General features: G+C 44.5%; 1 protein-coding gene across 2 annotated transcripts in view; it reads left to right on the forward strand.

Annotated features, from left to right (window-relative positions):
- Positions 1–4,295: 4,295 nt before the first annotated feature.
- Positions 4,296–16,583, forward strand: part of LOC144824537 (uncharacterized) — a 61,342-nt gene continuing 49,054 nt past the window's right edge. The window contains exons 1-2 of one of the 2 annotated variants that reach the window (XM_078683595.1): positions 4,296–4,456; positions 4,686–5,037. In XM_078683595.1, coding sequence (XP_078539721.1) covers positions 4,738–5,037 — 300 coding nt within the window. In that variant the 5' untranslated portion in view covers positions 4,296–4,456; positions 4,686–4,737. The remainder of the gene's footprint in view (positions 4,457–4,685; positions 5,038–16,583) is intronic. The other variant, XM_078683596.1, reaches the window with a different exon arrangement.

Here is a 16,583-nt window from a genome sequence, read left to right on the forward strand (position 1 = left end):
ATGGCGGGAAGACGGTTCACACAGTGGGCGGGGCCAAACAGCATGCAACAGTGGATATAGAGCAGGCCCACTTTTTGCTAAAATTATTAAAGACGCCCCGTCGGTTTTCCCGATTCTAGAAATACAAAACATGAAAGGTGACACTGCTGGTATCCAATTAGAAATAAACATTGCCTTTAAAAATTACTACGAGAAGTTATACGGGAAGCAGACAGAATTTGATGATGCAGATTTGGAGACCTTTTTTGACGATCTTCAACGCCCGCAATTATTAAATGACCAAAAGGTGGACCTAAAGAAGCCAGTTACTAGCATGGAAATGAAAGGGGCGATAAAAGCTCTGCCTCGTAATAAAGCACCAGGTAGTGATGGCCTGCCCATCGAATATTTATGCAACATACTCGTACTTACTGGCTCCTCACTTACAGCGGTTGTATCAAGCCTCATTTGATACTGGTACACTTCCCCTTCCCACGTTGCAAGCAACAGCGGTCTCTCTCCTAAAACCAGGCAGAGATAGTACAGTACTAAATCTTTAGTATGTTATTTTATTAGCTATTAGCTAATAGACTTTGTCAGTTTATTCCACAATTGGTACACATTGACCAATGCGGCTTTGTACCAGGCAGATGTACGGCTCTTAATATCAGGAGATTGCACCAAGTAATGACTCACACACTGGCAATACATCAAGCCTTTGACTCCCTACACTGGCAATACATGCTATACACTCTTTCGAGATTTGGCATACTGGAAGAATATGTAAATTGGGTGGGGCTACTGTACACAAACCCCATGTCGCGCGCACGTACAAGAGCACATATTTCGCAGCAATATAGCATAGCGCGCGGTACAAGGTTGCCCGCTGTCACCCTCATTATTTAACTTGGCTTTAGAGCCTCTCCTGCATAATCTCCGAAATCTGGCGTGACGCAATGGGATAACAATGGGAACTACTATACATTTCATCTCAGCGTATGCGGATGATTTAATATTATATCTCAAGAACCTAGATGAGGACTATAAACCCATACCTACTATTTTTGATACATTCCAAAGGCTTTCAGGTCTCTCCAAATGTGAACAAGTCCTATGCCTATTACTCCAAAGATGCGACACGTAAAGTCCCTATACTCTTTGGTAATTGGACGTTTCAGCCAGCACCTGTTACCTTCAAATATCTGGGAATTCAGATATACAGAGAAACAGTGGATATTTTAGACGGAAACTTAAACTGCGCTATAGCTGAGCTCAATCCCCAAATAAAATTCTGGACCTCCCTGCCCCTATCGGTGGCGGGTAGGGTAGCCATTGTCAAAATGGTGGTGCTTCCTAGGTTATTATACTACTTCACTAATTTACCCATGATCATCCCAGCGCAGGTATTTAAATGATTAGAATCCCTATTGATATAATTGATATGGGGGACGGGTCGCAGGCGAATTGGACTCGTGAAACTACAATTGGACATGAAACAAGGCAGAATGAAAGCTTATTGTTATGCAAGCCAATTACAATGGCTGGCATACTGGATTGCAGGCCGTAACGTACAAGAGATGTCTATGACTCGACAAACGTGGGAACGCGGAGGTTTGCATACACTCTTTATACCTAGCAAGATTCCTCAAACCGTGCCCCACTTACTTAGAGTTGCATTACTGTACTGGAGAAGTGCTTTACGGTACACGAAAATAATGGCCCATTATGCCCCTAATATTCCCCTTTTGGGAAACCCTTCCCAGTTAGGAACTGTTACAAATATAAGAATATTGGCTTGGGGACACGGGAGTGAACACAGTGGGCATTTTTTTCTACGCGGACGGTGCCCTGATGACACATGATGCATTTGTACCAGAACATGGGGTGCCTAATACACTGTTCCTTCTGCATGCAAACATTTCTCGCTTCATCCACACCACTTGGGTCCCAGAGGGTACAAAACCATTAACACACGCTCTACTCAATATGCAGTATTTGATGGGAAACTGTAGCCATTTGACAATATGGCTATACCGAGGGATTCCCACGGTTAGAGTGGTGTCACTTCAGCCCTTCCGTGACAAATGGACCATGGACCATGGACGTAGGTTGTGCACTTACCGATAAAAAATGGGATACACTGTTGGAATATCCAAGGAAAGTTTCCAGGAACCCTATATTTTAATTTATACAGCTCATGATTATCCAGAGGGCCTATTTGACTCCACACAGGCTGAATTCCATGTTTCCAGACATAGCAGATAGTTGTCCCCGTTGCCACTCAGCGAATGCGGAGTTGATACATATTTTGTGGAGTTGCCCCAGATTAAGACAATATTGGTCAGCAGCGTATAAAATACTAAATGACGTAGCCCCGATGCGAAACAATGACTCACTAGAATATTGCCTATTGGGGTTGGGACCAAGAGGAAAGAAGGGAGGCCCTATTAATAAATTTGCTAATCTGGCCCTAATCCTAGCTAAGCGAAACATTACTATGAGGTGGAAGACCGCTAAGCAGCCATCAGTACTAGAATGGTACAATGAAATGATTAGATCGGGTAGAACAGAAGGTGCTGAGCTAAAAAGGGAAGAACACAGGGGATCGCGTAAAAGACCCATCTCCATGGAATGGAATGCTATGTTGGAAGAATGTATAGCAATAGATGTACAAGCATATTGACAGAATTATTACAAGCTCACTTGAGCCCCTTACTGAAGTATCTTGCAAATTAGGCGATACTTGTGCATACAAAATTTCATGGGAAGTACATGAATATAGTGTATTGCTGGGGGTCATTCAGTTGTGGGAGTTCCTGGCAGAGTCTGTAGGGGCGGGGGGGGGTTGGGTGAACATAGTTGTTAGTTTTAGTGTTAGGTTACCAGGGATTATTATTACTGTAGGATATGCCCCATTGCATGTTCATTAGAAACAAGAACATATTGTACAATGACGGACAATAGGTGTTGAGATATGGCTACATGTTATTGCCAATGTTGATTAATGATGTGGTTGATTATGAGGCACGTTACACTATTTCTTTGATTGCACTTAACTTCCCTATGGGAACTAATATGCTGTCATGCAAGCGATACCAGCTAATGTCTCCTGGCTTGGTTTGTTATGTAAAATCAATAAAAATATGTTTTTTTTAAAAACTTAATGAAAGATAAAAAAGATACTTATTTACTGGCTGATTTGTACTGAGTGAAACTAGAAAATCTGGATAAATCGCAGCTTTGCTGCTTAAATTGTGTGATCTTTGGCAAATACTTTATTTCACCAAAACTGTTTTTTCTTCATTATCATGTATGAAAGCACATTAAAATATAAGTTTAGACTATCAGTTGTACAATACTAGCACTTTTAATAAGTACTTCTCAGTGCAGTGTTATACAGTGCCCTACTAATGTCAAAGCTTCCACCTGTTAAATACATATACTTTTTTTTAACTTTGAAGAGACTTTATCGAATTTAGGTGGTTTGTTGTATGATTCACATAACACATATTGTAAGGGCTCGGCTCGTGTATGGTCTCTAAGAACCGAGCCAGGCCCTTGTTTCGGCTCTGCTTTCCTCATTCATTTGGTGGCTCGCCTACCTTTAGAGCCTCATGGTCTGATGGGATCTGAAATACCTTCTATCTGGGTTTATGTCGTTATCTGGCACTGAATGTGCATGCTTTTTACAGTTTTTAGCAGTGGCATCAAACAATCTGCAGAATATAACAGCATTGTTTGTGATATTCTTTCCCACTTCTCTCCCACACTCCTGTCATCCCTTTTGTATGTTCGCTCCCACCCTCCTATTGTACGTGCTGCCCCCTCACACGCCATTAGAAAATAGTGCTATAACGCATAACATTTTTTTTCTAACGTTTAGCCATGCTGCACAGCCACGCTGCTGTAGATAATGGTTAACATACTTTGTCAAAGTCAATAGCTCTCGCATAGGCGAGACCTGTAGGCTTTGCCAATACTTTTTCATTTAACATGACACACATGCTAGTTATTTTAGTCTTAAGGCTGCTGTATGTTCTTTTTGAGGGATCATCCTTATTTTTTGGAAACATGTTGACACAGCGTGCACTCCATCTTGAACATTCTTACATCAGCTCCAGGGTACCTAAAAGGTTCGTTAAAGACATCTCACATGTAGCTCCCCAGCCTATTGATGCAAGCCGCAGAAATGTGCTTGCAATTTCCGCAGTACTCGATATGGTCGGCAGATGGTGGTATAGAACCGCAGATCTGCAAGGTATGTGGCTCCTCTTGTTCCCCGTGAGGTCTCATTCCTCCTCGTAGACGCCTTGCCTGGTTTCCTGTTTTGGTTTCACTTTAGTAGCTGTGGAGGCGCGTGTGTTGTGCAAGGCGGTACAAGGTGTACCAGGCTCTGAAGGGTCAGGAATGCAGTCACCTGTACTGGATTCGATGCGTCCAACACTGCTTGACGTTAGGAAGATCGCTCACTGAAAAGGTATTATTTGCTGCAGCAAGATGATTGAGTAAATTAGGCTGTGATTGTTCAGAAATTATTTTTAAAATGCAATGACCTGCAAACTTTTAGAATCAGGCTACAAAAAAGTAAACGAGATTGTTGTCAATTTTTTAATCAACAGTTTGCTGATTATACACATTTGCTTAATAAAACATATTTTTTATAAGGGTGGATAATGCTTACTGCTAATGAACTCTGCTTTGCACAGGACGGCAGTATACTCTCAGGGCTGCGCCAGGTGGGCGGAGGGGCTGCAGGGCATGGCCGAGGCAGCTGACCCCCTTCGCTGGCAGTCCCTAGAGGACCGGAAGCACTGCGGGCAGAACCTGTATTACCAGCTGTACCGGCAGACCATGGAGCACCTCCCTGGCGATGCCCACCGGTTCTGCGACCCCGAGCTGCCAGCACCCAGGAGGAAGGAGCTGATCCGCCTCCTCCGGGGCCTGGATGATGACTTCAGCTGCCAGCGCCTTCAGATCCTCTTCGCCTTCTCCGTGCCCAGCCCCGAGGCGCTACAGCTCATCTCAGATCTGGGCCTTCCACTGGTGTCTGCAGGAGCTGTGAGTTTCTACTGTTTCTTAAGTTCCATGGCTGACCCAAAATAATATCCACCAAATCTGCGATCGAAGTGCGTTAAAAGAAAAGTATGAGAACTGTGATCCTGCATGCAATGGGGGCGGGGCCAAAGGTGTGGCTAAAAAAAAAAAAATATTCTGGACGTGTTTTGGTCTTTCACCATCCGGTGTCAACATATAAAATGTCGTGCAGCTTAAATGAAAACAATGTTTTAAAACGTTTTTACTCAGTGGGAAATGCTCTATAGTATCTTATGAAACCTCAATTAGTTAATGCACTGAAGGTCTGTGTGTAGCCAGAGAGCCTCAGAATCACATTTTGGTTGGAGCAATGGAGAATAGTGACTTGTGTATTTTTGTGCTAGGAGGTCGCAGCCTCTGATAGAAAGCCCTGTGAATATGTAAGTCATTATGTTAAACTTGTATTACACACAGTATAAGCATAAGGCACTTTTCTCATACAGACAAATCCAAATGGAAGAAAAAACGATGTTAAAAATAGATCAGCTCATCAGGTAAGAACAATTAGTAAAAGAAAAGTACTAAACAGGCTTGTGCAAGGTACTCTTCTATAAACAGTGGTGTAATGAAAGACTTTCTTTTATTTTTGTAGAAAGTGCAAACCATGGTAAAATTCATCATGTTCTAGGCTGACTATTTGTAGTGACTACCTTAGCAAGAGGTAAAACCTTGAGAGCTGCCATATTACACACAGTATAAAAGAGACTGATACAAAATGTGCAAAAAGGTTTAAGATAAAATGATGCTTCCAAAATATAGATTTTAGTATTACCCAGACTGTATGTAATGCAAATTGTTTTTTACATATCTGTCCCTTCAACACCTCGTATGGGGTAGTAAGCTCTATATAAATACAATTACAATTAAAAGCACACCCTTCACAACTTAGTTGTTAACTCTACCACTACCACTGAAAAGAATAAATCTTAGTCATCACAATGCTTTCAGTGATTTGATCAATTAAAGCCAGTATCAACTCCCAATCATTTTTCAAATTTGCAGTTTACCCTTTACATGTGCAGATTAACTCGGTGTGGACATTCACATTTCTTTCAGGCAAGCAGGCACCCTGGCAGGAAGGCTTGTTTAGCTGTCTGCCTTGGCTTTGGTTTCACAATTCAAGCGACTGTACTGACACTTCAGCTGAAGCATTTCAGCTATCGAAATTAACCGTCCTAGGACGGTTGTCTTTTTACAGAGAGTAGGGGAATGATTTTTCATACATCAAAAAAGTATGGGCACCTCTTGCCCCTCTGATCCTACCCACTTTGACCTCTGCACTTAATACTTTTTACATACCTAATATTTTAGCAAACAAAAACAGTCAAAGATAGTTTTTACATTTAGCCAAGATCTGAAAGAAATATTCTGTATGCTATTTGTAATAGCCAAAGGCATGGAATTTTGATGATCTGCTTTTAGAGGCTCATCTAGATTTACAGGTAGTACAACCTTGCAAGGTCCATTCCCATTATGTGGATAGATAGATAACAATGTGCACACTACCACATCCCCTGTGTGTGCAGGCCACCCACAGATGGATTCTGGCAAGTCGGGGAACACTGAAATGCTACAGCCCTGGTCCTCAACCACTGTGCTCCTCTGGACTCTCCCTTTGCCCCTTGTCTTGTCACTGGCTCGTCCATTCCATGCCCAATGCCAAGGTCATGATCCTTGGTTTATGCCTCATTCTGAACTCACTTTAACACTTCAGGTCAACCTAGATGCCAGTATTTGTTTCTTTTATGTACGTCACCTTAAAACAATAATGGCCTACTTGACCTTCCTAAAAGAAAGTGGACAAGTTGGACTATTTTCAGTGGCCATGCCTACTGCCTGTCTGGTAGAAATATCATATGCACCACATTGGAGGAGGAATGTTTTATGTTAAGATGGGCCCTTGACAACAGAATATATCCCACACGGTGACTTCCATTGCCAGAGCCACCTTAAGGGAGAAACTGAGTGCAAGGAATTCCAGCTTTGTCTGTTCGGCATGTTGGAATTTCCATCAGCATAGGTGAGTACTAAAAAATGTATTCTTAAAGTGGCGATACATTGCCATGAACATCCTTACAAGTGTCCAAGACATGCTGGTACCGTTCTTCCACCATGTCAGGGACACTTGGCTGAGCACATTGTGAAACATCGGCATGCATTCAATGCAATCTTAGCTGAAGTTGCTGTGGCTTCGCATAGTGGTGGGACAGCCACCAAATATTGGGCTACTGATTAGGCATCATTTATGGTAGTGGAGTCAAGTGAGGTGCAGCTAACCAGAAGACTACTTTCTGCCTCATGATAGGTCACAGGCAATCAGAGGAGAGTGGACATTAATTCTACCATTGTTTGTAGAAGTCCCATAACTGTGCTCCTCTAAATCAGACCCAAAGTCACAAGCATGACTCCACTAACATCTTAGGTCCCCTACTGTGCATCTTTCTGAGGCCCCACAGGGTCTAAAGTAAGGGTTCTTAACCTTTTGACTTCTGTGGAACCCGGGGACCCCCACTGAGTCATTAGTGGAAGCTGGATATCCCAGCCTAGCATGATTTGAACTGCAAAAAAATTCACAAAAAATACAGAATCAAACATTCATCGAACAAATACACAAATTATGAAGTATGTAATTTAATTCACAAACAAATATAAAAATCAACATTTTAATTTTAATTGGAAGGTTGACACTTTTCTAAATTCAATTGAGGCCATTCATTGCCCAGACTATTCTGTTTGAAACACTTGCATTACTCCTACAAATCAATCTGAGGATCCTAAATAACTTTTTAGCTTCCAATTTCAAATTTCTTAACATTTACAGAATGTTGTATAATTTTATATTTTGCATCTTTATTTATATACATCTTATTAATCTGTTTAATATCATTTATCTTTCCAAGCAGTTGAGAGTTAGCTTTGCTGACCCAAGAGGGGTCCCTGGACCACAGGTTAAGAACCACTGGTCTAGAGTTCTGTGTCCCATCTCTTGCTGAGACTCCAGGAACAAGTCCACAAAACTGCATCCATTGCCTCTATGCACTGGTTCCCTGGTAAAAGGACATGCAGCTTAGATCTTTCTGCATTATGCCCTGGACCTACCTCCCTTCCCATGTAGCAGCTGGAACACATCACCGCTGTCAGACCCTTTGGCCCACCTGCTGTGCCTTTTGACATTTTAAAATGATGAAAGAAATGTATTTAAAGGCTTTGTGCATGACCGTCTCAATGGTTAACCCCAGTGGAGTACTCCAATCCCAGTGCAAGAAATGTATGTGGTACCTTAGGGCTACTAATAATGGCTGGTAATCCTGAATTTTCAAAAGGCACAGGCATAGGAAGGCAGAAGCAGGACTTTTCAGTTCCAGCATCAAGTTTCTACTTTGTTTCCTTGCCAGAGACTACTGAGGACTAGTCAGTCTTCAGGCAGACACTTTAAACACATCTGTTCTCGGCCAGGATCAATTGTGTGTAGCATTCCATCTCATTGCAACTCACTTATTTTCAGGTCAATCAATCAAAACATCTTTAATCAGCAGGGAGACCCGTAATATAAGTAGTTTAAAATTCATGCAACAACAAAAAAAATGAACATCAACGGCGACCAACATGTATCATATAGAACTTGAGTAAAAGCATTCCATGCATAGGTAAATAGTTTTAAAAAGTACAAGAATTGCATAGTGTTTCTTGAAAGTACGGCTGCCTTCAGCAACAAACGTATGCAATAACTGGTTTCATTGTCCGTTAAATCTTGCAGACACCTAAAAGCTTGTATTTATGATAATTTCCAAGCCTTAAGAAAGGTATTAAATACATTCTCGTAAATAATTGATAGTAACCACAGAAGAAATTAAAATGAATCCTAGTTTGCTTAGATACATTATTGCATGGGCAAACTCGTGAGCTCAAGTAGTGCTGGAAACCTCGCGAGAAGCAGAGGGAATATTTGAGGGTCCCTGCTCTAATTCAAATAGAAGCGAGCGCATCCAACTCTCGGTTCTATTCATCAGGTAATCAGTTGGCATAGCACCGAAATTAGCAAGTAAGTAATCCCCAATAGTGGGTTTCTATGATTCCTCATGCAACCTGATGCCTTGCAATTTTTCTAACAGGGCCTTTGCTTGCTTTCTGCTGGGTATCGCACCTGTAGCTGACTCAGAAGCAGCAAACCTTACACCAGTCTCTTTCAGTGACTTTTTTTAGTGTAGGACAGTCAACGAATAGAGAGCATTTAGTCACAGGCCAGGCAGTCAAAAAGTATCTTTCTAGTGAGTGAGGCTTCCACAATGCTCATAACAGAGAGCCACAACAGCTCAGGAGGAATGGTCACATAAATAATTTAATGCTAACTCCTTTTGGCAAATAAAATGTGAGGTTGATTCAGGTACCATTAATAAATGCCTGCAAAAACGACTTTCCTCCATTTGCAGTGGCTGCGGGTCACTAAAGCCCCATACTCCTGCCTCATAAGTAACAATAGGTGCACACTGAGCAGAATATATTTGTAGCAATGAGACCCGGGCCCTCCCTCCTGGTGATGATGGTAAGCTAAGGAGGGAACCTACTGCCTTCGAAAGTTTTATTCTATTCTGCACGATTTGGGATGTCCATGAACTGGAAGTGCTAAATTCAATCCCTAGATCTGTAAAAGTGCTGGTGTGCAGTAACATTTTCGGCCCTACAGTGATGGGTGAAGATCGTATGTGCTTTCGGCCGCAAGACATAGTAAACGATTTAGAGAAATTAGTCTTTAGATCCAATTTCTCCATCAAATCCACAAAGGAATTAACAAAAATACATAAGGCTTTCGGGGTGCGGGCCATAAAATACAGCATCATCCACATATAAAAGTACTGGAATGGATGTACCGTTTACCATGGGGACATCAGTGGTTCTATTTATAAGATCCGAGCTGAGGTTATTTATATATAAAATAAATAACAAAAGGGCAAGCACATACTCTAGACACACACCCCATCCAACATTAAAAATATCAGACAATTACTTATTTTCAGGTCTATTCAGTGCCATGAGGTCTTTACCATACAAATTGTGTGCTTTATGAAAATGCTAAAATTACATGGCAATTTGTTGTATGGCTGGGGTTTTAACCTCTCTATCTTATAAATAGTTTTGAAGGCAGTTCTAATGTCTGCTTCAGATATGTCCATTTATTTGAGAACGCCATCTTTTAGGCAGTTTTTGTGAGTCAGTAAGAAGCCTAGCAACAGCCGTTTTATAAAGTATCCCCCACCCCAATCATCACATTTATTTTACCAGAAAAGTGTCCGTATTGAGACCTTAGTCTCATTTGCTGATATTGTAAGAATCTTGTTTTTTAGATTGCCTGTTTCATTTGCATTCCTTCAAACACTACCAGGCCGTCTTCATTAAATGGCTCCTCAATGTGCCGAATATTTGTAGCTATAAATTGATTTGTAATCCTATTCTCATTCATTTTTTATAAATCCGCATTATACAAGACTGGCAAATGTTTGGTTAGGAATATATGCAGCTCACATATCTTAATGGCTTTTGTATAATGGCTCCATCTTTTAAAACTTTGTTTTTTTACGTTTTTAATTTTAAACTGGAATGGGTAATCCGATGTATCTGCTTCAGCAATTAGATATTCCTACTTGTTTTCACATATAGTGAATGAAGGTTCGGAAAATGAATCTCTGTCTTTTCATGTTTATATGATACCGTTAAAGCCAAAGACCAGCCTGATCGGTAAGTAAATATCCTTTATAGGAGGAAGTACTAAAAGCAACAGCTGCTGCTTCAGACCACAACCATCTACCCCAAGTCAACCGACGAATTTATGATAAAGTAATCCCATAACTCCAGAAAACCCCTTCCACCTTAATAGGGCAAAAGGCACAAGATGTTACATATACCCTAACAATTTTCTGAAAATTGTTGTAGTTGCTTCTAAAGCCAGAATAGGTTTCTCTGAGCACAGGGTATATGCTGATTAATCAATGACTGACTATGTATAGAGAAAAAAAGAAACTAGAAATATTGTGCAATGTTACCTAGTCATCTCCTCAAGGATGTAGAAATCTGCTAAAGTTTCATTTCGGGAAACGGAGGCACTCCACACAGACACTTGTTTCATGCAGGCTCTAAAACGTACCTCCCCCATATGTCTGAGATGTTGCTACACATACTACAAATTAACACAATTGAATCCGGACCTTTTTGCGCTACCAAACAGACAATATATTCTCTTTACCATTCTCTTCTGCATGTCCCTGTGCACTATTCATTATGGAGAGTGGACAATTAGGATATTCTGTTCTGTTGGGAGAAATCTGTGAAAATAGTATCAATCAACGATTTTAGAGTGAACATTCCCTTCCCTATTTTGTAAAGGCATCAGTTCAAATAAATATAAGTCTGTTCTGTAATGACTCTAGAGAAAGCCACAAAAAACAATTGATCTCCTGAAGAGGGCGGTAGGCTACCACCTTTACACTCGCTTATAACTTCCTATATTATCAATAGTAGTTCTAATCAATCCTTCTTGCACATTTATCCCACTTCCCACCTTTCTAATTATGCAGAAGATTTTTAGTTACCTGAGCAGCTTTGTTTTATTTGTGGCTATTAGTGTTTATGCCTAATTCTGTTAATTTGACAATTTGTATTTTAAGTATCTAATCCAGAGTGTCCAGCAAAGATCCAGAAAGGCCAGATATATTTTCAGAATAACCAATGACTGCGTAGATGAGTTCCATTGAAATTGACTGTATGTAAATATACTCTGAGTGGGTGGCCTTGGCTGAAGCCCCGGGCTGGCCCACCCAGCCCCTATTTACTACTTAGGCCTCATTGTGTTTGATAATCATCCAGCAAGGACATCGCCTTCAGCCACGCCACCGGACTCCACTGGGCGGACCACAGCTGCGTCCACTTCAGCTTCAAAAGGACCACAATCCACCACCAACAGCAAAAGGTTGCACGCAGAATCTGGAACAAGATCACAGCCGACCAGCTCGCAACTTCCCTGAGCAAGAACCCACCCACCAGCACAACGAACCCCAGCCAAGCGGCCACCAACCTCACGAAGTGGATCAGCAACTGCGCAGACGACCTCGCCCCTCTGAGGACCCCGCCTAGCAGACCCGGCAGCAAGAAAGCCCCATGGTTCACCGACGAACTCAAGAACTCGAAGAAGAACTGCAGAGCCCTTGAGAAAGCCTGGCGCAGAGACCCAACACCGGACAACATGACTGCCCTCAAGCTCGCCACCCGAAAACACCACCAACTGATCCACACCACCAAGAAAACTGCATTCAAGGAACGACTGGACAACAACGCACACAACAGCAAGGAACTCTTCCACATCGTCAAAGAGCTCTCCAACCCCAATGCCGGAAACAACAACATCACCCCTTCGCAAGACCTCTGCAACTCCCTCGCCTCCTACTTCCACAACAAGATCGCGGACATACACAACAGCTTCAGCACTCAACCGACGCACGCCACGACCAACCCACCGCCCCCCACCACCACCCTCCGCGCCTGGACCCCGATCAGCACCGTAGACACCGTCCGCACGATGAACTCCATCCACTCCGGATCTCCGACCGACCCTTGCCCTCACCACGTCTTCAACAAGGCCGACGCTGTCATCGCACCCCACCTGCGGGACATCATCAACACCTCCTTCAACACCGCCACCTTCCCGGAGAACTGGAAGCACGCCGAACTCAGCGCCCTACTAAAGAAGCCATCAGCCGACCCCTCCGACCTCAAGAACTACCGACCCATCTCGCTGCTCCCGTTCCCCGCTAAAGTCATCGAGAAGACCGTCAACAAGCAGCTGGCCGCCTTCCTCGAGACGAACGGATCCCTCGACCCCTCGCAGTCTGGCTTCCGGGCCAACCACAGCACCGAGACCGCCCTGATCGCAGCCACCGATGACATCCGAGCTCTGCTCAACAACGGAGAAACAGCGGCCCTCATCCTCCTAGACCTCTCCGCGGCCTTCGACACTGTCTGCCACCGTACCCTAGTACAGCGCCTCAGCAACGTCGGAATCCAGGACAAGGCACTGGAGTGGACCATCTCCTTCCTCTCCGGAAGGACACAGAGAGTCCGCCTCCCCCCGTTCAGATCAAAAGCCACCGAAGTCATCTGCGGCGTTCCTCAAGGCTCCTCGCTCAGCCCAAACCTCTTCAACGTCTACATGAGTCCCCTCGCAGCCATCGCACGCCAGCACAACCTCAACATCATCTCCTACGCCGACGACACCCAGCTGATCCTCTCCCTCACCAACGACCCCGCCACCACCAGAGCCGACCTACACGAAGGGATGAAAGAGGTAGCCGAATGGATGAAGAACAGCCGCCTGAAACTGAACTCGGACAAGACGGAAGTCCTCATCCTGGGATCCTCACCCTCCGCCTGGGACGACTCCTGGTGGCTCCCCGCCCTAGGCAGCGCACCCAAACCAACAGACCACGCACGCAACCTGGGCTTCATCCTGGACTCCTCCCTCTCCATGACCAGACAAGTCAACGCCGTCTCCTCGTCGTGCTTCAACATCCTACGCATGCTACGCAAGATCTTCCGGTGGATCCCCACCGAGACTAGGAAGACGGTCACCCAGGCCCTCGTCACCAGCCGACTGGACTACGGCAACTCCCTCTACGCCGGAACCACCGCCAAACTCCAGAAGAGCCTTCAGCGGATCCAGAACGCCTCAGCAAGACTCATCCTGGACATCCCCCGTCGCAACCACATCTCCGGACACCTGAGAGACCTGCACTGGCTCCCCGTCAACAAGAGAATCACCTTCCGTCTCCTCACCCACGCACACAAAGCCCTGCACAACCAAGGCCCAGGATACCTCAACAGCCGCCTCAATTTCTACGCTCCCAAACGCTAGCTTCGATAGACCGGCCACGCCCTCGCCGCCGTCCCCCGCATCCGAAGAGCCACCACAGGGGGAAGGTCCTTCTCCTACCTCGCCGCCAAGACCTGGAACTCCCTCCCGACCCACCTCCGCCGGACCCAGGACCACCTCGCCTTCAGGAGGCAGCTCAAGACCTGGCTGTTCGAGCAGTAGCGGACCCCCCCTCCCCAAGCGCCTTGAGACCCTCCGGGTGAGTAGCGCGCTATACAAATGCCTGATTTGATTTTGATTTGATTTGATAATTTAAATTATTACCTGCGGCTCGCACCCAGAGTAATCAGAGAATGACAAAGTCTTGCTGTCACGCTGCGCTCTCTGCTTGCAGTACAGCGTACTTTTGCGCTCTGCGAGGTGGTCCAGGAGCACTATAAGATGCCTGACTAATGCATTTAATTGTGGTGATGCGGCTACCAGCACTAAATGCGTTAGTCTAACGCCTAATACGTGGTACTTGGCAGGGCAGTGCATATCCTGAAAATCAGGCATCGATGTAGCTCTCATGAACCTACGTTAGACACCCCATTTCTGGCATAAAGGCTGATAACATTGAGCCCCCTAAATCTAATTCTACATAGATTACCCCAGGCCATGTGTCAGATGGCACCAACTGAGCAACAAACACAAGGCCAAAGTTAGAACATTGGTTCTGCAAAAAAGTTTGACTCTTAGTGAATGAACGAGTTGCTGTGGTGCAGTTGTGCGTTTATGAATGTGTTAGCGCTGATGTGAATTTGAAGCCAGAGCAAATGTAGTTTTTAGAAAACTATTGCCTACAAATGTGAAAGAATAAAAAAAATATATTAAAGTACAACTTTGAGCTTTGCAGTTTCACGTTTAGTTTTTTGGAGTGATTTGATTCCTTCTCAACACATAAACAAGCATGTTATTTATGCAGCACAATATCCTTGGTACAACAACATCAACTATTGCATGGCTAAACACTTGGGACCTTATAAACACTTATAAGGTCCCAAAGGCGAGACCTATTGGCTATGCCAATGCTTGTTCCTTTGGTTACTCTTCTCTCTATTCTACACGTTTTTCATCTTTATCTCTTTTTTCTCTTCTTTACTCCTTTCCATCTCTTTAACCTCTCCCCTCATATCCTTCCTTCCCCAATGTCTCTCCCTCTCTCTTCACCGGTCTCCCTCTCCTCTCTTTCTTGTCCTCGCTCCCCGTTCCCCATTTCCCTTCTTCTAGAGCTCCCTCCCGACTCCCCAATATCTGCCATGTTTCCCCCTCCCCCTGCTCTTCCCCCCTCTATCCACTTTTTGTCCGAATCATACTGTTCGTCGCCTCCACTCTCTGCCAGCCTCTCTCATTCGCCTCTTTTTTGTTCCCCACGTCTCCTTCTTTACCCCATGTCCCCTCTCTCGTTGGTTTTCATCCTATTCATCTTCCTTCTACCCCCCCGCCTCATGTCTTTTCTCTCTGCCTCTCCCCTCTTTTCCTCCATTCAGTCACTTCTCCTCACCCCTTCTCCCTTCGTTGCCCCTCTGTCTATCTCCCTTTCTCTCCCCCTCACCTTTCTCCCCCCTCGCTCCCCACTTCCTTTAAAAGTTGCATGCAGTCCCCTTCCTTTCTTATTTCCCGCCTTCAGTTTCCCTCCCCAGTCGCCATATCTCCAGTCCCCCCAACTCATGCCCCGTCCTCTAACTCTCTTTCTCTCTGCTCTCACCCTCCTCTCGTCTCCCTTCCCCTCTCAACTTTTCCTCTCGACACCCCTCTTTTCCCCATTCACCCTTCTCTCTCCCCTATTCCAAGCCACGTAAATTCCCTTTCTCTCTTCTTCCCACCTCTGAACCTCTCTCCAGCCCTTTCATTCTTGCCTCTTGTCCCAGTGAGAGGAACGCCACTTCCCCAGTCATACTTTTTACGCTGGATTTGCAGATCTGATGGGTGTGCATGTGTGTGAGGTGCGGCGAGGGGGGGCACTCACCGATCTGAATTATTATTATTGTAAAGCCTCATATAGCGCACTGTCAGCTACCACTGGTTTCCCAGCACTAGAATCTCTACGCACAGACTGTGTCTGGCATTACCTGCACCTTCGCAACACGTGTGCAATTTAAACCCCCTCCTGTTCTCTCTGCTGTTGCATCTCCAGCTGCAGGTCAGCACCTCCCTCACCCTCCCCAGTCCTTATGAAGGCAGAGAGATGGTGACAGGTCTACTGTCTGCCCAGATCCCTCGGCAGGAATCTGATAAACTCGTCTTGTGCTGGGGGATAAATATAAATAAATATCCATCTTATCTGGTCAAAAGTATTCACAGTTTCAACAACGAAAGCGACTAAATGACATAACGGAGACAGGAGACGGCCGGAACAATGAAACCTCAGAGAGGTCAGAAAGAGTGGATCTAACTGTTAACACTATGAAGGCACAAACACAGAATGAAGAAAAAACGTGGCCACATCAGGCTACTACGCCAGTAACTCTAGGGAATGATGAAAAGAAACTGGCTAAAGACTCTGGAGAGAGAAAAGGTCTAGCGATAACTCAGGAGAATATGACACCGCAACAAGAAGGTAGAGAAGAACTAATGATTGCACAGAAGAAGAACCTGCACCCACTGGAGATGC

The sequence above is a fragment of the Lissotriton helveticus genome, chromosome 3_1, assembly GCF_964261635.1.
Source record: "Lissotriton helveticus chromosome 3_1, aLisHel1.1, whole genome shotgun sequence".
Classification (NCBI taxonomy): domain Eukaryota; kingdom Metazoa; phylum Chordata; class Amphibia; order Caudata; family Salamandridae; genus Lissotriton; species Lissotriton helveticus.